Source organism: Lepisosteus oculatus, chromosome 27 (genome assembly GCF_040954835.1).
Source record: "Lepisosteus oculatus isolate fLepOcu1 chromosome 27, fLepOcu1.hap2, whole genome shotgun sequence".
Taxonomy (NCBI): Eukaryota; Metazoa; Chordata; class Actinopteri; order Semionotiformes; family Lepisosteidae; genus Lepisosteus; species Lepisosteus oculatus.
Genome location: NC_090722.1, coordinates 8,317,297 through 8,343,597, shown reverse-complemented (window position 1 = coordinate 8,343,597; position 26,301 = coordinate 8,317,297). Strand labels below are relative to the sequence as shown.

The 26,301-nt window shown below is 38.4% G+C and overlaps 1 protein-coding gene and 1 long non-coding RNA gene across 3 annotated transcripts in view; both read right to left on the bottom strand.

The window, feature by feature from the left end:
• Positions 1-5,686: 5,686 nt before the first annotated feature.
• On the bottom strand, positions 5,687-9,404 carry LOC138225382 (uncharacterized). The gene is made up of 3 exons (XR_011183872.1): positions 9,200-9,404; positions 6,744-6,901; positions 5,687-5,858 (listed from the first exon to the last, which is right to left on the bottom strand). It is a non-coding gene; the product is annotated as an uncharacterized lncRNA (long non-coding RNA).
• Positions 9,405-9,618: 214 nt separating this feature from the next.
• Positions 9,619-26,301, bottom strand: part of LOC102688687 (upstream stimulatory factor 2) — a 29,162-nt gene continuing 12,479 nt past the window's right edge. The window contains exons 4-11 of one of the 2 annotated variants that reach the window (XM_015336544.2): positions 24,648-24,767; positions 23,857-24,016; positions 23,162-23,249; positions 21,215-21,259; positions 17,916-17,974; positions 16,658-16,752; positions 15,086-15,214; positions 9,619-14,337 (exon numbers count right to left, since the gene is read on the bottom strand). In XM_015336544.2, coding sequence (XP_015192030.1) covers positions 14,248-14,337; positions 15,086-15,214; positions 16,658-16,752; positions 17,916-17,974; positions 21,215-21,259; positions 23,162-23,249; positions 23,857-24,016; positions 24,648-24,767 — 786 coding nt within the window. In that variant the 3' untranslated portion in view covers positions 9,619-14,247. The remainder of the gene's footprint in view (positions 14,338-15,085; positions 15,215-16,657; positions 16,753-17,915; positions 17,975-21,214; positions 21,260-23,161; positions 23,250-23,856; positions 24,017-24,647; positions 24,768-26,301) is intronic. The other variant, XM_015336545.2, reaches the window with a different exon arrangement.

Here is a 26,301-nt window from a genome sequence, read left to right as displayed (position 1 = left end):
GAGTCACCAAATGCTTTTGGATCTAGGAATTCTGAAAAAAAAAATAGTCCATGCTGAATTTATTTGATTAGGCTTTCTTTACGGCGCAACTTGAGGGCAAAGTTATTCTGGGCATTAATAATTGAAGCGAATTCCCTTGTTCTGTAGGATTACCGTTGACAGCTGTTGGCGGATTATGCGGGAATTCCATGCCTGGAAACGGGAAACTTTGAATTGCACCACCGGGTTCCTTCTGCCTATCTTGCAGAGAAACATGTGGGACTTTCCCACCTAGGGCTTTACTTTTCAAGTTGGTAGTAAGCCGTGCACCGCCTTTTCGTGACTTCACTCATCGGAGACCCGTTAAATGGTCCATTTTCTGAACAACATTTGGCAATATCTGTATAGCCATAGTTAGCATTTTCTTAAATACCTTCTCCCGTATCGTTAAACTACGATTACTATCCATCTAGCCTTTTATTTCCGAACATAATGCACTTAATGTAAAAATACTACTGCTGAGCCGTCTTTCGGATGAGATGCTAAACCAAGGTCCTGACTCTCGGTGGTCATTTCATGAAATTAGTCCGACAGTCTGTTGGTGTGCTGGTGAGGATCATTGCGCGATTGAAATTTAAGTAAATACATTTAGCAACTAATACAGTAAACATACAGTATTATATACACAGTACAGTATATACAAAACATACAGAGGAAACTGTGTTACAGAACATTTAAAGTGTAGTTTACGCATACGAAACACGTGGTTTATATATTATCGCTTACGAGAGTATGCAGTATCTGGTAAAAACGTTGGACTTGGTTGGAAGTTTATTGTCGGGATATTACGGGTAATTATATTCATAGACTAACAATTTAAATCGTTCAGCGCTCTAGAACAGTGGTCTAGTATCCTATGTGCGATATACAGTAAATACTGTATAGGCAACGGTAATGTGATGCAGGAATCATCATTATCTATGATGATTAGGTCGTCAATGATTTCTCAATGTTAAGCGTCAGGCATTGAAAGCTTGACAATGTGATAACGATACAACGACTTTAGTGAAATGGCAGTCACACACAGAACTGGGACATCCTTGCCTCACTGAGTCAATCAGCACACTGGCCTGCTACTCCTATTACATGAGTTTAATTACAGCAGAGATTTCTTACAGGACCACAATAAACTATCCACTAACACAATCAACTACTGGGGTATATTAGGAAGCAATGTATCTCGTGTATATTTTATATTTAGATAGACAATGTAGAATACCAATTCAGTGAAAATATATTTTCATAATCATAATCCACCACTATTACGAATTGTACAAAAATGCTCTACATTTTACTAGTAATCTCTTAAAAACATAAAATGTACAAACTATAGGGGAGACATTCATTGGTCGAAAGACACTGCTTCAACAACATAGCTAGGTAGCTTTAATTTTATTTTGGAATTAGATTGTAATGAATACAGAAACAGGAGATTGCCTATGATCAGAGAATCAACTGAGACACAAGGATAGAGCTTAACCTTGTCTGTACCCGTGCAAGCAAATATGGACTAAGATGTCTGTCTGTCTGTCTGTTAGATATTGTTTTGCCTGGAATGCACTTTTGTAGTCGCCTAGTTGCTCTATTACATTTTTCTACAGCACAACCCATGCTTTGAGTCAGAGGAAGTTAAACGAAGAGGACTGTGCTCCATTTTCACGTGGATGTTTTCTAACAGATAAGGACTGAACAGACAAAAAAATAATCACACACTGGCGTGTTTGCTAAAAAGGAGAATATTTTGATAAAATTATTACAGTGAGATGGCGGGAAAGCATACTCATTAATGCATTTTAATTTTGGAACGTGTTTTTTTTTTAATTCGGTATTTACTTTTTCATTCTCTATTAAAGTCGCCATTATTTTGCTGAATCATCCTCTCAGTTGAACTGTTGCTTGGCGTTGTGCTGAGTCATTCGAGTTTTGTCGTGTTTCAGCGGGATTGTGAATCCCAGAGTATGTCGCAGTGTGGCTATAGTGCAGGATAAAGTAAAACATTTCAAAACGCTGCATTTTAATATGGCCGATGACGGTGTTCACTGAACTTTAGATCCACTGTGTGCATTCGGGATATTTCTCACATTCTGATTCTCCAGTGGAGATCGAGGATAAAATAATCAAGTTCCCATGTGGCTTTTTAATCTGTTACTTTTATTTTAGTAGTGACTGAATTATCTTGATGTCGAGAACCCCTATGTCGCTTGTCGCATGTTTTGCTGAGTCACTCCATCTTAGTCTGCCCTTTCAAGTTTTGGGTGGATTAAAAAAAAAACTCATTTGTCAACAAATCCAGCAGCTATTGACATGTTTCTTTACGCAAACGCTGGCGAAACCACAGAAAAAGACTTTCGCTTGTCCCCGCAGAAGAACCGTACAGTATGTTCTCCCTCCGTCTGTGCCCACTGTTTCTTCTGTGTTACAGGTTCACCGGAGAGCTTAAAGAACGGAGTCTTTCAATATCACTCACTTCCATTCGTTCACTTTGTCTTCCAGGTTCACAAGATGAATAAATATCAGAATTATTTAAAAGATCGACTACGTACATTGAACACTATTGTGGGCAGAGAGTTTACTATATTCTCTTAATTTGGGATACTATGAGTGTTTGAGAATGGATCACAACAACCAATAATTAAGAATAATCACTCTATTAATAAAATAACAGTTGCGCATTTTTTGGTGCAGTAGTCTACATCACACATGGATAATTCAGTGATGCTTTTTTCGTATGTAAGAGGTTTCGCATGAAGGAATATTTGAATCATTAGCGCTTCTACTTAAAAAGGAAAAGGATCACCAGCGACATTCCATCTAAACATCTCAGTGTTTTTAGATTTTTCTTACTGATGAGATTTTGATATTAATCTATTTAAATTTTAAATTAATTTGATTATGAATTTCGTGATCGGTTCTCACACTGCTAGAGATTTCAAGCTATTATCATTTTAATGTAACTTAATAACTACAACGTTTGGCATATGACATTAACGTAAAACAACTAAATAATCAAATCATTAGTTCAATTAAAGCATCAGTTAAATAGCAGCGACTGATAAGGGCTTATGCAAAGCAAATAAACTCAGCTGGACTGGACACCGGCAGACGGCATGATCTAAGTACTGCAATGCCTGGGTTATAGTTTCCACTGCTTTGATATTGTCGATTTAAGCGCTGTGTTAAAATGAACAAAAGCAGCAAGAGAGCACAATGCAGGTGAACCCAACATTTCAGATATCTCATTTGTCTTAAATCCTGTTATTACGTCATAATTGTTTGGCGACGCTTTAAATTAGTGCGTCAAACTCAGTTCCCGACATCGCAGTTACATAGTTGGCCAGATTATTGAACCGCATGATCGTATTACTCATACCTTGACTTTCAGATATTTCATAGATAACCATGCCTTTAATGAAGTTAATGCTTTGAGTAATGGACTGTAAAAGACCTTAAGACATACACTATATATATATAAGAAAGCAGTTAGATTCTTTATCTGCTTAAGATGGTGCAAAACACAGAACTCACGAAATCCTTCAACAGTTGAGTTTGATATGCTTGAAAAAAACTCCATTTAAATCAAGAACAAATCTAATGAACATTTAATAAAAAGTATTAATCCATTCCAAAAAAAGCTTATTGCTCATGATGATAAATTACTGATAAACTAAATAAGTAAACAATCAAAAATACAATAAATATTTCTGGGGCCTAACTATGAGGATGTTATTTTCAATTGTCCATCAATTCCTGAGAGATCCTTTATATATATATTATTCCCATTATTCCTTTTATCACATCAGAGAGTATTTTTTTCCCCATAAGAAATAAATGTAAGGTTTTTAGGTTCAGCTTAAAAATAAATCTTGCTAGTTGTGGGTGTTCCAAAAATAAATATTTTTCTTATTCATATTTCCAAACTATGGGGTGTGAGGACTTCTGACCTACTGTAAAAAATCCAGGATTTTGCAATTTGACTTTGCTGAAGTACTACAGAACACACAAACTACTTCTTTTCTGGTTCATCCCTTCTTCCACGTGGAAATGAGTGATCTACCTTTAATCGCAATTTACAATGGCCTCCTGTTTAGAAACAGTCCTTTGTTGCTTATGGTCCCTATAAGAAATTTAAGCAAGCCTTTGTGCAAGGATACTTGATTTTTGTTAGCAGTGGTCAGTCTAGATTTTTACTAAGAAGTCACAGCTAATGCTTTTTTCAAAGGACCTGTGAACAGAAGCACAAGGTGTGTGTAGAACAAAGAAAAAACTATCTAGTTCTTATTCACTTTCAGGCAGTATTCAAACTGTGAACCAAAAGATGATGAATTTGAAAAACAGATTTTCATGTCAAGGTATAGCAGGTTTGGTGCCTGGTGTGAGACAAATCACATTTAAACAGCATTGAATGAAAATATGGAGATATTAAGTTGTAAAGAATTCATTTCTGCTTCTGGAAAAATTAACCATGATGTGAGCATGTGCTTGTTTAGGTCGGGGCACGTGCCCTGTGATGGACAGGCATCAATGTCCAGCGTGTGTCCTACCTTGTGCCCTCTGCTTGTCTGGATACCCCAAAACCCTATATTGTACAAAGTGGATAGAAAATGGATGTATGAATAATTTGCTTCAGCCTAAAAGTAAAACTACTTATCAGCCCTCAAGGAGATCTGACCCACAATTACACAGCTTGACTTCTCTAGGAGGGCCAAATGCAAGTAAAAGCACTTCTACTGTGCCCGTGAAACTTCTGGACTTAGGCTCCACCGGGCTACAAACACAAACACAAGAAAAGCACTTAGCAGCCGAAGCCCTTTTCTTTAATGTGTGCCAAATTCATTCACTTTTTCACCTTGGTTAACTGGAAAGAAGGAAGAACAGGTTTCCAGGAATTCATTGGGGATTCTCCAGGTTTATAAATGGGTTAACAAACTTGGATTGCCTTGTACTACACCTCAAAATGTCCCATTGCTGTGGGCTGGCCAGAGTCCTGGCTGCATTTGTTGACACTGTCATATTGGTCCGCGCTATCAGCGGGAATCGTCTCCTCAAACAACGTGGGCTCCAGTCAGTCTTGCCCGGCCCTGGGCGACACTTGGGCGCCGCAGCGCTTGGCTGCAGAACAGGGCAATGACCTTCGTTGAGTATGACGCCTTGGCACCTACCCAGAGAGCCCCACTGCACTGGTCAGGCAACTCCAAACTGTTCAGTTAAATAACTAGAAATTGTTTCACACCAAAATCATTTGTTTCACAAGGGAAACCTTTTGAACTTTTTAAGGATTCCTTTTATGTCAAGTCAATTACCAATGTGGGAATTATAATGGAACCTTGTTGCTTTTCACACATGCTATAGCCTACTCATTTCCAAACCATTTTCTACACTCACCAGTATGTAATCCAAACATTTGTGACTTAAAATGTGTTTTACGGCTATGGTCATTTGTCCATAACTCCCCAAAGCAAGATGGAGTGTCACTTTATTACCACAAGATTCAGTTATTTTAGTTGAGAAAAATATGAGCCTCAGCTCTCAATACCCATGTACTGGATTAAGTATTTGAAACTCTGGCAGTTTTTTTCCAGCCAAGCACAATGTTTTCAACAAAGCATGTAACACGCTCACAGAAAGCTGTGCCAAACAGAAAGTTTTTATTCTCATAAGTTACAATAATGCCCATAGCAGTCAAAAAGCCTTGGATAAATAAATTAACTCCCAGAGTGCAGGTTCAATATATATGTTGATATCGTCCTTGAGTCCATCAGCTCAGCAGGAGCAATGTTCAGCAGAAGAACAGAACAGAAGATGTTCAGCAGTACAGATTGCTTTAACGACATAGAAGAGTTAGTTATAATTTTCAAGAATCATGGCTCAGTTTGGCAAACTGATTTAAAGAGGAAAGTAGAATTAAAACTGTTTTTAGTCCCATAATTAAACTGAACATACTGAGCCCCTACAAGGTGAACAGTGACATTCTTCATTTAAATCATTTTACTCATTATATTCTGGCTTCTCCCCAAAAGCCTTCCTCCATCACTGACACTATTTGCATTTTATTGACCATCTCATTATGAAGTCAGAGGACACTTTAATCAAGTCAAGGGTCAAGTCTAGCAAACGGGCACCTTAAGTAAGCAAAAGCTCATATGGACAAAACACCAAAGAGACTGTGTCACTCAAAGACCACAGATGCAGAAGCTTGGTCTGAGTTTACCTCAGTGGGCCATAACTATTTCTTGCTAAGGGGACACCTATCCTTCAGAATTTCTTCTCTGAGAAATTATTTGCCTCAAATACAAAACTCTTTGGCTGCTCCTCTTTCAAAAGATGCTCAAGATGGGTACAAGTCCTACAGCAGGGTCCTGTATGTTGTCAATTGACATTTTACGCCACTGGTTTAACTCAATGTTTTTGAGAACCACAGGATTGTCTCCTTCTGACAGTGTAGTCAAACAGTTGGATCAAATGGGTTTTGGCATTTCCAATGTACCGTACACAGGTTTAATTTTTTTAAGCCATAGCAGGATATTCTTCTTTGATCACGACACTCTGCATCTTTAAAGCAAAAAATGCAGACCACACACAGCTGCCCGGGCACGAGTGACTTATCAGTTCCAGGGGGACTCTGCTCATGCAGTGTAAGCTGGAATCTGATAGAGACACGTAATGATGTCATAGTGGTGGTAGGAAGGGGATCAAAGATCACTCACTTCAAACACAGGAGGGAGAACAGAGACGCCCGGCTGTGGCAGAGGCGGCACATTGACTGGCCAAGAGTGGGGAGGGGAAAAAGCACAGCAGACCGGGAGGCGACAGCCGAGGGAGAAGGAGTTCAAGGTATGATGGTCGGGCTGGAGGATGAAGAGAGCTGAGAACGAATGAAGATTGAAATAGGTTGAACTTTGTCAATGCTTAGAAATCTGGAGTGAAAAGACTGAAAATGTACTGAAACCCATAGTTCCAAACGCGACAGCCATCAACATTACATTTGCTCATTTTTGGGTTTAATCTGAACTCCGCACACTGAATCTCTACCACAACCAGAAGTATAAAAAAAAAATCGAATGAACTTGGGCAATAGCATTGAATAATTTTAGATTTAGCTGAATATCTTACTTCATTGAACAAATGCTGTTTGGTAAATTATACTTGCTTGACTATGATGTCTCTGCTAGGTTTAAGATATTAAAGGACGCACATTTATCCAAGTAAACTGCAAGTAAGATGTTCTAGTGAAGAAACACATTGAAGGTACAAGGTAGTAATAAACGTGTCAGCATTGCTATAACTGTGATGTAGAGATGCTTCAAACTGAATGTAGTTAAAACATGAATGGGAATTGAACAATAAAACAAACCACCATGTTTTACTACAATACAAACCCAGTAAAGTGTAACATTTTACAATAACTATGTTTTCCTTATGAGAGGGGCTTAAGGCAGGATAATTTTAACATTTTGAAAATATGGCTACAAGAGACTTAACCAGTACATTAGTTTTAGAAATACCACAGATTTGTTAAACTACCCATATACTGCAGCAAAAAAGTGAGAAGAAAACCTTTAAACTCCAGTTCCAAGCAGCTACTAAAACATTAAAGCCGAGTTGGAAAAAAAAATACTTTAAGCCTGAAATCTTTGGTTATGTTTTCCTTTTCCTTTAATTTTGGAATTGTCAAATTACTTTCTTCGAAATCACACACAGGTAAATTTGATTTTCATTGGTGTAATGGTTTCTAAGGTTCCTGTAAACATTAGGCACCGTTCATAAATTCTAAAAAAGTAACATAAAAAGTATCCAACGGTTAGTGTTAGGTTTTTCTCATGACAGATGCAAATTATAATAGTAATTAACCAGATGGAGTTTTTATTAAGTCCCCAAATGCTTATATACCTGGGTCGGGGTTATAAAAATACTTTGTATCTGGGGTGAAGCATGTTGGTGTGACATGTCATCTGAAATTGAAGTGATCCTAAAGCCATGTCCTTATGTCCCCATGTTCCCAAGTATTTTGTCTTGGAATTCCCAGTGAAGAGCAAGGGTTAGCATCTACTGATCCCCTGACATCATTTCATATAAAATGAAAGGCTAAGACTCCGAGATCTCAAGTTTCAAATCTTAGGGTGGCATTTAATAAATGACATAACATGCCTGTTTTTAGACTTAAAAACCCTGGGCCTGGACAATTGCAAAACACTTGGTAAACTCAAACAGAATTGTGTGGACACCAGCTTTACGGACCCTACCCCAAAGACGGAGACAGTCTTATCTTGTTAGAAAAAAAGTTCCTGACCCTTTAGATTGGTCTGTTAATGTAAGCCAAACCCCAAAGTGACATTCCTGGTCACCTTCTGCTTCACTCGGGGCACATAATAAACCTCTATTGCCATTATTACTGTCAAGCGCGAGTCCAAATGACACTACTAATGAAAAAGACAGTTGAATGTTTTACTGCATCACATTCAGCAGAACATTACTAAACTAAAATAGTCCCCACACAGGGACACAACTGTACTGTACTGCTGTGTGATTAATATTCAATAACTTACCAGAAAAACAGCAGTTCTGTGAAATGGAAAATGAATACAACTCTCAGCTGGGAATTTTCAGGAGTTATCAGATGGCTGGCTTACTTTAGAAACAAATCAATACTTTGATTTATAATTAATATTAACTAAATTTAACCTTACCTTGATTTTTAATTAACTAAATTCAACCTTAATAATGAACATCCTTCATTATTTTTAATATTGTACCACTATTCGTTATCTATGAAAACGATCCGCCTGACATAAGCAGACTATTTTTTAAATTGATCAAAACCTAAACGTGGTAACATTCTAATAAATCGGTGATTGAAAGTGACCTACAGCACTCGGGGACCTAAACTGACACCAGCAATGAAATAAGTATCTTGTTATAAAGCATAAACAGAGTGATCAGTAGATTATATTTAACCTGTAAAGTAAAAAATATGTATGTTTGAGACCACAAATTACTGGCTTCTTGGGGTAATAACATACAATATGACTTTCAACCACTTAAGTTTTAATTGCAAGGAATATAGTCTAAAATTCTCCCACCCAAAAAAGTAATGAAGGCCGCGCCACTCACCTTCTAGGAACAGAACTAGAAAAAAAAAACAATTAGGATTAATAAAATATACCTTTGTGGTCTAATGTCTTCCTTGCGAAACATCTTGTTGTAACACAGGGTACTACCTCAAAGCAAATCTGGAAAAAGAAGGCAACAGTTTTCCAATAGGACTCAGATCATTGTGCGACACTATTTTACTTCCAACAATGTTTGAAATGGGAAGAGCAAAAAAAAAGGGGGGGGGGGGGTGGTCTTTTAACCAAATATATCTTATAAGCCATTTTTTAAAGAAAAATAACAAGCATCACTCTCAAACAAAATTTAACTTACAGTTAGCCAGGTCCAGGACACACAAGATACAAAAAGAATAAATGTAAGAAACAATCCAATGGCATTCTAAAATCACCGCAAACTTCCATTAGTTCCAGTGAGCTTTGAAACCCGAGGGGGGGAAAAAAAAAACAAAAGGCACAAATAAGATCCCACAAGGAAATTTCGCAGTTATTTATTTTGCAATGTTATAAAAGACAACAATGTGATTGGCTCCTAGCTACCTAGAGACACACAGCCACTGGGTCTTGCCCATGGGTCTGGGGCCCTACCATTGGTAGTTATTTCTGTTTTGCTACTTCAGGAAAAAAAAGGAAGGTGTGACCCATTGGCTATTTCGTGTTGAGCAAGACTCTTAGCCTTTGCTATGAATTAATTCCATGCTTACACTACTGAAGGAAAAAAAAAAGTCTTAGGCTGTATCTTATCTCCCCATCTTTCCCTTCCCCTCTCACCCACCCTATTCCCACCCAGAATAAAGAAAAAAACAATGTACAAAATAATTAATAACCAACAACCGACGTCTTTCCACCATTTTTCTTCTTGGTCATCCTACACAGTAAGAACAGTTCCAGCCATGGGCTCAGGAGAAAAGAAGGGTGAAAGGCTATTGGCTGTCCTCCTTAGTTTCACACAAACGAAGCAGCGCGAGGTCCGCCTCCGCATCCGGGGCCTTGCTCGGCTTTATTTTGTCCTGTCTCAATGCGATCAGTCCTTTCCTTCTGTGGAGTTGCTACAGTTGCTGTATATTTACAAGAGCAGTTAGTGAATCACCCCCCGCCGCCGAGAGGTGAACGCAGCAGCCAACACACTGCAATCTGTGACCAGGAGTAGTGCTGTTGCCTTGAAATCCAGATAGGTGGGGTTTCTCATCCACGTTTCTCTCGCCATCAAAAGCACGACCCACCTAAGTGCTTCAAACAGTTCCTGAACCAATAACTTAACATAGTGTCCACTGGGTGTGCCATTCATACCACCAATTATGAGTCAGATAAGGGGTATTCAGCATGGCATGGTGACCCTTCCAATCCACTCCGTTATACTAATCCTTACATTAAATACCAACTCAACAATTAAGCAGGGAGTATATTGGAAAGGACACAGAGTGAGCATGTCTTATTTTGACTGTCCCAGTTTTATCTAAAGAGTTTGACGGATTTACAAGTTTAGTCTCCGAACACAATCTACTTATTAATGTGAGGTTTCCTTATTCTTTCTTGACCCTAACAACGGTACCCCCGGGCATGGCATTCAAAAAATAAACCATTTTTACAAACAAAAAAATCTCAAGGCCATTATTTGCTGTACATTGCATTTGGACAGTTAATCACTGTTGGGAATCCAGAATCCAAAAGAACAGTTTGCTTTTGCATGGGGTGGGGGCACAGGCATTTTTACCATCCAAGGTTAAATTGTATATTTTTTTTCCCCCAATCCCATTGAAGAGCCACTTCAATTGTTTTTTTTCTTAGCTCAAGCAATCAAGTGATCATTATTTTTACCACCTAGATCTCCATTACAATAAGAAAAATACCAAAGCACATTATACAATATGTACCAAAAATGGCTGCAGTTCTTGATATGAAGATATGAAGACGATCCATGATGTATGTTCAATGAACAGCAATACAAACTACAAACTAAATACGAATAGTGTGGCGATTCCTAGATTTGTTTCCTAAATCTGGATTACGTTTGGAATATTAGTGGAATAAGCAATTTAAACAAAGAACAACAGGACATCAACTTTCTTCTGTTCTCTGTGCAAAAATCCTAATCTCTCCAGCATCCTATCCTGTGGACAATTTTTATTCATATATCCGTAAAGCAATATTCCAAGATCCTGAAACGGAATAGCTTAATAGAGATTCTTAGATCATTAAGCTACAACCAACTGCATGAGAAACAGGGTCCTAATGGCCTCAGTTACTGTGGTACTTTTTCTCAAGATCTTAAAAGGGTAAAAGATATGGGCTGTTTAACTTAAGGAAGTTAAGTTAACAGTGGCTTTTTTAAATGTAATAATACATCTTTTTTCCCCCCCACTTTAACACAGTTATCAGAGCAAACATCATGATATTCACAACAAATCCAGCAATAAACTCACTTCAGGAAAAAGTTTTAGCAACTTCAGCTTATTACCCAACTAAGTTACACAAACTTGGAAATCTAAATGGCAGGCAAAGGTCTTATCACTGTCAAATAAGTCACTTTCAATAATAACCAAAAAACAATACTATAAAATAAGATTAAACAATTATATGGGCGGGACTTTAAAATAACGTACATTAATCTTATAAGCATGTTCTATTCTTTTTTCTTATCTATCCCACCATATACAAATTAATCATTACAAAAAAGTTTTATATAAATATTAGATCACAGCTAGTATAAATATAATAACTGCAAGCTATTACTACATAGAACCATAAGTGCTTATAATAATCACAGTAAACATGTGCTTACATTTTTTTTAAACTGAAATGCAAAAGTTTTTATTACGTTCTAGGTTGAGTTATGAATTTGATGTTCAGTAGAACAGCCACCTAGAACCTCCACAGGTCTTAGTTACTTTAACTACACATGAGTAAAGTTCAAATTAGGCTGCGCTTAGGTTCTGCATAATTTTCACCTGGGCTCCTGCCAATATGAAGGTCTTTAATAAAACACTGCTGGATTAAAGGTGCCTTGCAGATTTCCTGGCACAAGCTGTGACATGACAGAACACTTGCATAAGGTCAAAGTCACATAAACCACCTTGGCCACCTGCAAGAATTTATTCTAGCAGATATGAAGCAGCACAAATGGCAAAAAGCAAATCTATCCTAGAACTTACTGAAATGGAATTAACTCACTGGGCTTCAGAAAAAAACACTGCTAGCTTGAAATCTTTCTACAAAGTAAACGCAGCAGCCGAAATAGAATTCTTTGACATTTTAAGGTCATTGTATAAAAGTTTAGCTGCACAGAATTCTACCACATTAGAGTGGAAATGCAAATGGTTCTGAAGACAATGTAACAAATTATACTTTACCCTGAAAAAAATAGAAAAGATCTTACACTCCAAAACAGAGTCATTTTAAAGCTGACCTGACTAACCACTTTCCAACTACAAGGACATTCATACTGTGTTGAATGCAATAGTGAAAACAAACTAAAAATCTTATTCAGTTATATCTTTCAAAAGAGATATTCAGATTAGGAATCAGGATTCAATAGTGAAGGTATGACACCTTATGTCTGCTTTATCTTCACTTGGTGTCAAATTATTAAACATATTTCCTCATGGAATTGGAAGACAGTTGAAGACTGTCCTTTGAAAAGGCTCATTATGAAAAACCTTAACATTACCTGGTTCCTGCAGCTGCCCCTCAAATCAAGCAAAAGCTGCATCAGACTTATTAGATTTAACCACCAGTTCTTGCTTTTCATCACAAATCAGCTTAGTTTTAGAACATTTTTGTGTCTACTGTGGAAGATTACAACACCAGGTTTCATACAATAAGATCCAAGCTTTTAAATGTTTGCAATTCAAGTTTCAACAGAAACAGTCAATACATGTAACATAACAATGAACTGTCCTTGATAGTACTGTATAAAAATGGAAGATTATGCTACTGCTTCATCATCTTCCTTATGATGAAACATCAGATTTGAAAAAAAATCTAAGAACGCTTCCAGTACATTTTAAATTCGACCAGTGCTTTTCTAAGGCAATGGAGTTTAATAATAAGCAATACAAATCTCAAATCCTGTATAAATCTTGTATATAGGTTTGTGCTTTCTCCACACCCAGCTTCTTTTTCATATTTGTGAAAATGCAGCAGGAGAAACTCAAAGCGTAAGACCCTTCCAGCTACCTGAAGACCTGAGGGCCCACGTTTTCTGGTGAACACATTCATGATCGTCTCCTGAACTGGACTTCCTTACTACCCACAGATTCTCAGATATCTCAGACATAAGGTCTTTGCTGAATATGGGGCACGTACACCCCACAAAGAAATCCCTAATGTTTTCTGAAAATCACAAACAAAAAATGGGTAGGTAGGAATGACGTACATGGGCTCTAAATGATCAAGCAATTTAAAAAGGGGCACCTTGTGTAACACAGATCTTTGTTGTATGTTAACACAAAGGGTTTCTGGCCTTTACAACAAGACACAACAACAAATAAAGGAATATAACTTAGACCAAAAAATGGGCTGGTATAACACATTCCCCACTTTCACTTTTGTTCCACGCTTATTTACTATTGTCAATATTACAGACAAATCTCTCCCCGAAAACCCCAATGCTTAAGTGATTGGGCACAGTGAACCAGTTTTTTTGTAGACATTCTAGCAGAGAACATATACAACCCATGGGGTACTGCTGTCATGTTTTTCCCCTGAAACAAATAATTTAAGATAAAAATTAAAATCAAACAACGTTAAAAAGTTCTAACAGTAACAATACTAAAAGAAAACAGGAGGCCAGGCAAAAATGTAGACACAGCATTGGCAAATGCAGACCGTGAGGGGGAAGATAATGAAATAAATAAAAATAAACCTAAATGGACTATTTCTTGGCCAACAGCACCACCCAATGTACAAAAAAGATTACTACAGTACTTCATCTTGCTTGTTTGCATTTCCTCTAGGTTCTTTTTTTTTTTTTAATAAAATGATGAGGTTCCCGGTGCAGGGAGATGCAACTGGCTGCTGGCTCTCTTCCTGGAAAGAAAAGGTCACGTGGGGCCACATGTGCAGTCATGGTTCTTCCTCTGCTGCTCTTGTTGGGCACTCCTGGTTACTGCCCTGACGCCTCCCCCACCACCTCGATGCCGTGTTGCTGCAGCTGGGCGCGAAGCAGAGCGTTCTCGTTCTTCAGCTCTTCGATCTGAAAATCATACGAGTTCCACAGGGTTAGCTCCACTGACAGGGGAGTAAATACAAGTATTTTGATTTGATGTACTATTTTCTCACAAAAACAAGTGATATCAATGAAACTAGATAATGAAAAACCATATGAAAACTAAGTTTAAAATCTTAGATGACCTCTCATTTACTGAGGCTTATTAATCCCCTCAATTGAACTGTATGTTTAAGCATTTGCTGACTATTTTCTGCATTCAACTTCTCAAAAAACACCTTGCTGTAGTTGCTGCCAAGTAATTTGGCAAACAAATCTGTTTAGCTTGTCAACTCATTTAACTATTTTTGCCCTACAGATCACAGAGCATCACTTAAAAGGCAAGGAATTATTGATGTACAGACGCAGGAGAGAACAACATCAAACACTCCCAGAAAAAGGATTCTGTGCTCTACAGGACCCCAAATTAATTACTTTCAAGATACCTAAACCAGGGGAGTTCTAATAGAATGGAGAGAAAAGTTTAATCAAACAAGTACTTTCATGGTTCTAAGAAATTCAGAGCTTAAATGGAAATAAAATAGGACAACTGACTTATTCCAGGACCAGGGCTGACTTCTGCTGAGACTTAGTAGTTGTGGTGGTGGTGCAACACTCTTTTGTTTCAATGAGAGACAGTGGCTTAACATGGCAAAAGAGGGAGAACCATAGCTGGGTGAAAACCAGAAAGAGCAGGTTAAGCTGCACATTTCCCACACAGAAAGCGACACCTTACCTGCTGTCGTAGTAGCTCGTTGTCCACCTGCACTCTCTCCACCTCCTTGAAGCTCTCCTGCAGACGTTGGTTGTTCTGTCGCAGTTCACGAATGTAGTCACAGGCCTTTGACAGGATCCCACCTTTACTCTGAAGCAAAAAGAATATGGTGGAAAAACAAAGCCATTTGGCCCAGTCCTACATGTTAGCTCAGTAACAGATTATGGATTCCCAGAACTTCATCTAATTTTTATCCTGAAGCTGTCATATTGACAGGAATTTGAATACTTTAGACATGTCCACTCATTCTGCTTATTTACACTACAATGAATGAGTGTTCCTGAAGGTTAGGAAGCCCGTTAATGCTAAATCTGGAATAGGACTATTCGTCACTATTTGAAAGAATAGCCTTGCTCTTGATATAGGGTACTTAAGAACATGTCTGCATGTTACCTACCCCATTGAAATAACCATATAATGGAACCTGTGAAGCAGTGTTCCAGTAGTGGATCCAATATTTGGACCCACTTAGTAATGGTATAATGGGAAACATCAAAACAATGGGACAACAGAATGCACTAACATTACTGTTTCCATTAAATTGCAAATACTAAAAATGCACACGCCCTCTGGTGGACACTGGTGACGTTAGCATCCTGTGGTGTCAACTACCTGTGTGTGAAAACGTGTTTGCCCATGTCGCTGTTTTCATCTTTTCATTTCCATGACCTGAAATTGACTGTCATGACTATGGCACGTTAATCTCAAGAGGTGAGGTAATACATTTTAAGTTGTAAGATGCCATTTTGTTAGAATTTTCAATTTGTTTAGTAGGGTTGTCAGTTTACCATTTCAATTAATTGTACCATGCCTTACTACATTGTTACACTCTTCATTTTTTTTGTACTTGTCTCTGTGCCATTTCCAGTGCAAGGTTCCTAATATTTGAACCTGTGATTGTTATACACTACAATAATTAGACTTGAAGAAGGTCCTTTAAAAAAGAACTTTAATTTTTACAGAAGGAATTTTCGCTGTGTTGCCGAGTACATTAAAAAAACCACTTCCTTCAATCAAACACACAAAAAATAAAGATTTAGCTCAATTCAATTATACTGAATTGAAGTTACCTTGCATAAAGAAAATCAACAAAATATTTATATATAACAAGTATCACAAGTTCACCTTTTGGACGTTTGGGGGGAAAAAAGTTTGCTAGAATACACCTCACTCCAAATCTTTCGCCGTCACGTCTCCTTTCTATCCTTACTTTCTCTCTGCTGTGTATTGCAGGAGGCGTTTTTGTCATCTCACACATGGCGTCTTGCCCTTTCCTGTGCATCACATCCTACAGACTAATTCTGGCAACATGGTGCAGTATATGCACAGGTCTACACAGTTTACCTGCCTGGAAAATATATTCTATGAGTACAAATACCTTGCTGGCATTTCTGGATCATTATAAAATGTGCAAAACGTTTTAGTAGATATTGGTTATTTTCCCCACACTTATAAATGACAGAAGGAATAAGAGAGAAAATAAGGAAAAGGTCTGTGCTTGTGAAAATAGATTATAATTGGAAAAAGTCTTACAGCTCCTGTCTTGCTGTTGTCCGTGTTGCAGTCTGGAATGATCTTGGACAACGTCACGATCCAGTTGTTAATCTTGTCTCTTCGCCGCCTCTCCACTGTAGGGAGAAACAGGACCCGGCCAGAATCAGCAAGAGGGTCTAATCCAACCCATCTCCCGTCAACAACCAGCATGGAGCTTTGAGCGCAGCGTTCCCTCACTGGACACGATGGAAGCCTTTGTAAAACTATAGGCAAATCATTAAGATTCTGCTAAATGTCACCACTGAAAATGAAGATGGCAAAAGTTCTGAAGGTAATGATGAACTTGGTGTGGACCAACTGAAGAAGTCCACTATCTGGAACTTGCTTATGTGCTTTTTTCACCAATCCAAAGAGAAGTTTGTCCAAAGGACAAATTCTCCTTACCTGTGGCACCAACTGAATATGTTGATATCGTTCACACACTACTCAAGTATCAAGTGACTGATAAATTCCTTTGAACTGTACATCCTTGAAACTTGATCTCGAATAAAACCCAAATTGTGAAGTTAAAACGAGAGACGGCTGAAGGTCCTTAGTCCAACAAACATACAGTGACAGTAACAAAGATACAGTATTGAGCACAGTGGGAAAAGACAATCTGCTAACAATTTTCCAGCAGAGAAACGTCAAGTGTGTACAAATTAGAACAATTAGCATGTTGCTGTAGTTCTTTGACAAAGGGAATGAAAGACTGTTTAATATGAGTACTGAAGGGACACTTAATAACCACACTCTCTGACCAGCTCTTTATCTTTTCCATATAGTGGCCTTTATAACTCTGTCCTTTGACAGTGATTCAAAGACTACTATACTAGAAAAACACCAAAGCCAAAATCATCATTACAGCTGGTTCACACATCCCCCCCAATACTCAAGCGACTAATCTCTTCCATCCATCCATCCATCTCCTAACCTCAATACAAGGTCTCGGGGAGCCAGAGCCAGTCTCGGCAAGCAACGGGCGCAAGGCAGGATACACCCTGGATGGGACGCCAGTCCATCGCAAGGCAAGCAGACACAGACATGCACTCACACCCAGAAGCCCAATAACCCAACAGGACGTCTTTGGACTGTAGGAGGAAATCCACACGACCACAGAGAGCTCCATGCACTGCAAGGCAACAATGCTATCCACTACATCCACAGAGCTGCGTTAGCATACAGTTTCCATGAAAAAATAAAACCGCAAAAGCTTCAGGGCAGGAGACAGTAAACACGCAGTGAAGGCATGCCTTACCTTCATTGTGCTGCGCTCGCCTCCTCTCGTCTCTCGGCGTTCTTGGCCCATCCATCTTCCTGCATTGAGAAAAACAATCTTGAGCTGGAGACTCACTTGGATACGTGTACAGATACAGATGACCTTTTTTTAAGGGCCGTTTCACAGTCATCATGTGAACAAAGCACAGTGATCTGAAACAACTCACGAATGGACACGAATGCTACTTTAAACGGACCTTCAAGTAATCCACCCTTTGAACTTGTATTAAAGTGACAAAAGTCAATTGACATGAAAGAAACCAGCAACAAAACCATCACACCACCATTTTGTATATTTAATAATAATTTAATTATTCCTTACACTTATATAGCACTTTCCTGGACACTCCCCTTAAAGAGCCTGACACACTTCCCTCCACCACCATCAACGTGCAGCCCCATCTGGATGATGCAATGGCAGCCTTAGTGTGCCAGAACGCTCACCACACACACACACCAGCTATCAGTGGGGAGAACAACGTGATGAAGCCAATTCATAGATGGGGATTATTAGGAAGCCATAATTAGTAAAGGCCAGAGGGAAATTTGGCCAGGACACTAGGTTTAATACTACTTTTAAGAAACATCCTTGGTTTTTAATGACTATGAAGAGTTGGGACCTGTTTTATGTCTCATCTTAAGAAGGGCACCTACTGTAGATGTTTAATAACATGTTTTATCTCCTGCCCTTTTATCTCCCTACCACTTACTGATAAGTAGAAAAAATTAATTTGTTATTAAAATTTAGAATCACTGGTTCTTAATTTTACTATATACCCTCACATTTTGGGATTTGTAACTTTACATCTTGGCTCACATCCCCATGATCCCTGGACCTACACTGGGAGAATGAGGAAGTGCCGAGAAGATCCTACAACACACCCTTTCAATCTTTCATCATATGGCGGGCTCTGCAGCACTGTATAACAAGTTCAGATTGTAGGAGGAAAGAGTTTCTCGTGGAGATCGCTGTTAGCATGGATAAATGGTGGGAGCATAGTTTCACTGGAAGCTAAGACAGCCTCAACTAACTAATCCCTAATCCTTAACATGCCATCATTGAGGTAACAGCACCTCCAGCTGGAGTACCTGCAGATGCCTCCAGTTGGAGAACCCTGGTTCTACAATCACAGAGTGAAAAAACTCAATCTAGAAAGAGTGATGTTTGGATCAAAGCAAGTGTGCTCCATCCGTTTCTTTAAGCAAATAGGGAATTATAAAAATCTGTGAACACGAGAAACAGTTCATCTGTATTCATGTGAGGGTAAGGAAAAGGCTGATCAGGGTTGTAGTTTATGAGCATTTGAGAAGACGTTATCCAGATTAACTTCTGTTTTCACATAAATGTGTAAGCCAGACTGAAACTAAAGCTAAAGTTTTTAACAGGTTATTTTCCATGTCAAGTGATATCTGAAGGTTTTAATACGTGTTCAAAGGGAGGAAAATTTGGAAGTTTAACGCAGCATAGGCCTCCCAGCACGAGTTGTCACTGGCAGTGCACACTGAAAACACCTTGCTATCTTATCAAAAAGACAAGAAAACCACAGGTTGTATAAAAAAGCACTCCGCTTTGTAAAGAATGAGGGTAAGCAGCCCGACATGGCTCTGCCTTTAAGCGGGTGATCGTCAATGACATTTCAAAACAGAACTCGGCAAAAAATAATGTGCAGACACCAAGTACAAAGCAAAAAAGCAAAATCCACATTTACACATAGAAAAACTAGTCCAACTTATGGCTTCAGGATTTTGCGTTTAATACTTATGGGCACCTGAAATTGGGTTGAATACCAAGTATGTTCTTATATGATAAAATGAATTAATGGAATGATGTAAATCAAAAATATTTCATTAAGCAGACCCAATACTTTTGGACATAATGGTATATCTCTATGCACTTGTATATTTTGTTATTCACTTTATGAAGGATTATGGTGTTTCCTTCTGAAAACTCAAAACCAGCAGGACTCATTGAAAACCAGATGCTGCAAGCTGAAAAAGACCGTCTCCTTAGTTACTTGGCTTCTCAAAAATAAGAGAAAACGTCAATACAATATTTGTGGTCCCCATGAGATCTAAACTAAAAAAAAAAGTTTATGAACGTTTGCCATAGGCAGAATTTTATAACACCCCCTTCCCTTAGAACAGTTAACAGACAATATCCACCATACAAACTCCATGGTTGGACACAGATACTACACTTAGCCATGTTGGCAGTTTTCCTCATTTTCCAAAGGAAGCAGAACAATCAAATTAAAGCCAAGTATTTTGAGTTCTATAAAGCAATGATTTCCAATGGTGGGTCCCAGCAAAACTCCTACTCAGCTATGAAATACAGCCATGAACAATGCTGACATTTTCTGAAATGCATTTAAAAACAGTTTACCCTTTACTTTTAATGTACCCTTAAGATTAATATTACTTGGACAGCAATACAATAAAGCTTCATTTGGCATGATTTTAGTTTTAAAAAGCCGACATCATTATGCACTAAGTGTGTAAGTGAAGCGTGAGCTCTACTTTAGTGGGAGGCTTATAAAAGACATACAAGTATTTTGATTTGATGTATTATTTTCTCACAAAAACAAGTGATATCAATGAAACTAGATAATGAAAAACCATATGAAAACTAAGTTTAAAATCTGCAGATTCAACAAGACCAGTCTGTGGTATTTATATTATACGGATATATTTGACAGACCTATAAACTGTTTATGCACTTCATTGCAGAACACAGTGCAGTTACAGGACAGAAGGAGGAAATAAGAACACCTGGGCTTCTAAATTTAACACTTAAAAGCCAGCTTCTAAAGAAGAACACTGCACTTGGATCGCTTGTATAAAAATTTGGCTAACAAAAAAAACAGCAAGGTCCAAAAATGTTAAAAAGAAAAATACATTTTAAGGTATGTACAACTATACAGCAAAAATGCCCCAATCTACAGCAGTTACAAGGAAACATTTGCATTAGAATATTTAAAACATTTGAGGGCCTCCACCTGGCTTTTCAGCAATAGGCAAGATATATCAAGGTCTTTTTCGCCTTTAAAGAAAAGACATGTCACAAAAACCTTCAGGTTCGTGAATCCAACATTATCTTTTGTCCAGAAAAACAAACTGCAGTTGTTCACAAAGTCCTTGATATATCCAGCCCAATGCAGTTTAATCAAAGGGTGAAACTGGGCTACTACAACATTACTTCAAGTAAGGGACACTGAATCCTCCACTCATTTCTAGAAACACATAGTTGGGTTTTTGTATGGATTTGAAAGTTTTTCTCACCAGGATAAATTGTCATGATGCAGCATCTCGTTTTCAGCAGTGTCTCTGGGGATGGCAGGTAAACATTACAGATTCCAAAGCAATTGTTAAACAGGAAATATCACCGTTGAGGCCTAGACAATCAGAAATCCCTGTGTGCCAGAACAGTGCCAAATACCTGAAGGGCTACCATTCGCAAAGCCTTTGCCTCTGCATCAAGAAGATCCTTCTTTACTTGCAAGTGAAGTCAACAAAGGAGAAGCCTCCTTCAATATCATTCTAGACAACTTCAGAACTATTATTGGCGAGTTAAGCTATAGACATCATATAGCAGGTGACTTATTAAACAGCGAATACAGAGGTTTTGACAGAGTTCCCACAAAGCTTCAGATTTCTTCCCCCACAGTTCAAATCTTTGAAAGATTTTAAACCTTTGAAGTCGCCCATGTTTGTTATCAAGGGCTGTGAGCTTGTTGCTCACTGCTCCAGGAGAAACTTTAATTTAAATGCTTGCAGCCCATCATATGCTTGAAGAAAATCAAACTGACTTCACTCAGATGTAATAACTAAACATTTTAAGATGCTTAAATCATTCCATGCTACTAAAGGTAGGGAGAAATTCAGGTATTTGGGATGTCCTTCTTTGGCTGTTCACATTAGTATGTGATTGGAAGAGCGCTCTTGACAAACTGCCCAGTTCTCTAAATTACTGCCTTGTTACCAAAAGATTCTGGATTTCAACCAAATGACCACAGTATCTTCCCTTGGATCAAAACCTGTGAAATATATGCAAGGATAAAATGAAATAGCATCTGCATTTCTATGCATACATAGTATATACTTCCTTTTGGAAACAAGACATCGAATATAGAGTAAAGAATTAGTGTTACAATTTATAGAACAATACAGGATCTTGTGTTTAGTAAAGCACTTTTGAGACTTCTGAAACCAAAGCAGTGTTACAATTTGGAGAAATTTCACTTGAGTACCAACTTTACAGATTTATAGGATTTCAGTTTGGCTGCTTCAAAAAGGAATGGGAGGCAAAGATACACATTTTACTTTTTAAAAACATACTTTTTGATAAAGCTCCGCTATGTCTACATAGCACATAAACTGAGAATCACGTCTACGATGTATTCTTAATTGAAACTGGAACATTTAACGTAAGAATGAGGCTGCAAATATACTAAGGGATCAATATAATGATAAGAATGATGAAAGAAACAATCCTCCTGCTCTAGAGATCTAGCATAGGGTTACACTACTCCCTCATGCTACAGTAATTTGTATGAATCTTCAGAGGATAGGGCAGGCTGGAAACTACTCAATTCCTGTATACCAATTCCTTCAGTTTAATATGTGTGAGGTTGTGCTTCTTCAGAGCCCTTTCCCAAAAACACTTTCAATACTTTAAAATGTGTATTTTGGGGAAAAAAAAACCTTCACATTTTGAAGCACCCAGATGACATATGGAAGAGTGAGCAGGGGGGTTCCTAAATCTACAGCATTCTGCATCTCCAGGTGTTGCTACAACTGCTTAAACATTCATATCCTTGCTCAAAACGTTATACATTTCTAAAAAAGCCTTTTCAAATTTCCAGACGTTAACTTGCACAGACCTGCAGACTATCAGATGGCAGGCACAACTGCTAAGGAAAATCCTTTCTTCAGACCCTGATGTGTTGGCAGCACTCGCAGTTGTTGTGGTTCAAGACAGAGCTGTAACCATCTACGTGTGCAGCTACATATGATGCTAGACAGGCAGTCAACAGGCAAAATATACAAGATGGTAGCTTGTGAGGGATCTCAACCGATTTGTAAAGCCCATCAAACAGCATCTCAGGAAGTGAGCAGTGAGGAAAAACATGAAAGTCTTCCTACTTAAGCAGTTGCAGCAACACACTTACAGGGATTTATAGGGAAACCCTACTTTGGCCTTTAAAGAGGCCTTGAAAACGGACTTACGTTGAGTATGGATGCGTCCTGGGGGCGATGGTTCTGGGAGTGCCAGATTGAAGGACATCTGGAGGAGTCATCATGACATAGAACTGACCTGAGAACAGATGGAAAGAGGAGAAACCCTTGAGGTTCTACAACTCCTAGAGGAAGAAAAAAAAAACAAAACAGAACTTCCAGAACATTAGGTTCTACAGCAATGAATCCAGAAAGGATAGTTTTGTTTTTAATTGCATATTGCTTAGAATGGGCTAAAGCAGCACGGTCATTATCTAGGCTAGAACTGGCAACATCTCCAGCTAAGCGAACAGGGATAAGACTCCATCATAACCTCATCTGTCTTCATAAGCCCAATGGCAGCAAGGGAGGGCAATAACATAACATATTACTTAATATTAATCTAGCCAACATATATTAGATTTTGGCAGAAATGTATGATGCAGTTCTCTTTGCGCAACAGCTTAGAACTAAAAAAAAAAAATAGAGATAAATTTGTAGCCTCTTTGCCTTACGGAAAAACTATTTGGATGATACAAGCCCGAACAGTGAACTGGCTGATGGCTTAACTGACTTAATGACTGCCGTTTCTGATTTCTATATTGAAAGAGTAAATTGAGAGTTTAATGTCCTTTTGACCACAAACATGAAAGGCATGAGGTGCAGCCCGCAGAGGGAGAAGGAGCTGTTTCATGTCAAACGCTTGCCTCCAGCCTGAGCCAGCGTGGGGTCTGTGGCCTGCACCGAAACCGCCGTGGCTGTGCCGTCGCCCACCGTGGAGGCGGGGAAGTAGGCGAAGCGCGTCTCTCCGCTGACCGTGTCTGTAGCCGGGCTGCCGCCATTGCTAAAGGGGTTCTGGATCACCGCCTGGGGGGAGAGAGGCAAGGCGTCGTTTCCAAGCTCGCTGGCGACTCGACAACACTCTTCAAGTCATAACGCAGGAACGCATGCATCGGATAAACAACCAAGACTTTTTTTTACAAACCCGGTGTTTTATTTGGACTCAAATATGATGCACTGCCATCATTAAAACCGAAAGAAACAACATTAATAACACTAACAGGACTTTTTAACTACCCCATTTCCTTCTCCTTGACAAGTTTATTTATGACTCTTCATTGGTCTTGAATTCTTTATTTTTGTAGAGGTGCCTCTCTTCTTGTCCTTGTACCATCTTGCTACGAAAAATGTACATATACAAAAACAATGCTGGGCTAATTGAGAGGCCTCCTTCACTCTTATTTTATTACCATCATAGTAATTTGTTTGGTACATCAATATTATTTAATACTGTTAAGGATGCCCCATTGCATATTTCCCATTATAAAGAGAAACAGACCTATAAACTAACTACAGTTTTAGAATCAGCTGAGACTGCAATGGCTCTGTACGAAGACTAGCACACTCTATAAGCATGACAGTCCCTTGGCAGATCACAGCACCATGGTCTTGGGTGGAATAAATGTGCTTATGTAACATGAAAACCAGGACAACTCACTTGTGCGACTGCCTGCTGACCACCTGTGAAAGCTGCAGTGGAGACCACACTGACTGCCCCCGTGGCATCTGTCTGTCCATCCAGCTGCTCATCTGTCACCTGGACAACCCTGTATGTCACCTACAGCAAGGCAGACACACAAATAAGCTCTGATCACAAACCATCACTTGGACATAGACACATCACCTCTCACACGCCCTCTCAGCAGATATTACTGTATATTATTTTGTCTTTGTTTCATAATTTGAAATCATCTTTTAATTTTATCACGTGGCAAACCAGTTTGGAACCATTAACATACAACAGCAATATAATTCACTATAATATATATATATAATACTTTCTAATAAATGGTTAAAAAACAAAACCTGCCCTGAATAATGGTCATAATGAAAAATGAGCCTTTGTAGGCTTTCAATATGTTTTGTGACATCTGTAATAAAAATAGGTTGTTAAATCTAATTCTGTTTTGCATATTTCCATTTCCAAGCCTTACATTCTTACATCTTCACATTAGTTTTAAAAAGTGAACAACTCATATTAAAAATCGTACATTTTGGTAAATTAACAGGCGTTAAACCGCAAGCCTCAACAGAAACCCCTTTACATTAAAAGGGTGCAGGTTTATTACACCATTTTGTGTGCATCAAAATAATAATGTCAAATCTAGGCAATCCTCTTTAAGATAAAGGAACAGAACCAAAACAGCATATTTCTACAACCTGCAGGAAAATATTTTACAGCAACAAACAGCCTATAATATTAGTCTGACAGGAAAAGGTACAGTACTATTCTGAGGTAAAGACCAGAATCAGAACTGTATTATTAAATAATTACAATCACATACTCAACATGATGCAGTCCTACTACAAAGAAACACCTGATTTTAACAGAAGAATCAAATTACCTTCTGTGTAGATGACTAAAATGATACTAAACCAGTCCAAGCCATATGCCCAAAGGACTTGATAGGGCTTGAAAGAATATGACCAAAAAGAACTTTCCTTAACAATTAGTTCAAAACTGCTATTGCTTAACTTGGCAATAATCCCCATCCCACAGTTCCTAAAAAAAGACATCCATGTGACTCTCTCCTGACTAGCATGTGACACCCCATTGCAGCCAATCACAAACCAGGACTTAATCACATGACCCAGAGCCAGATGTGTTTACTAGAAACATGTGGATGAGCTGTTGCACTCAAGTTCCTCCCCCACACCAACTAAAAAACAAAACAGCTCCACTAACTTCAACAAACATTATAAAAGACTTTCAGAGCAGGCATACCAAGAAGACAACTTCTAGGAAAAGACACTGGCCTATACTGAAGAACATCCTGTGCTCTGGCTTATGTCTTCAAAAAAGAGCTGAATGATACACAATTTTTTTAAAGCTGAATCTTGTTCTTGAAGTATGCTATACAAACTAAACCACATAAGAACATGATAAATAAAATGTTAAGACAGATAGGTTTGTGATAGGACGATTGACAAATGAAGGCAGTTCAAGTACCTTTTGCTAGTTCTCACATTATAGAGGGTGAATAAGGTTTAGATGGTCTATTTAAAAAACTCTCATGAAACCTGCACCATGGAACAATGACATTTGGGAAAAACCCAAAAGGAAAGGAAATTGAATTATTTGTACCACATGT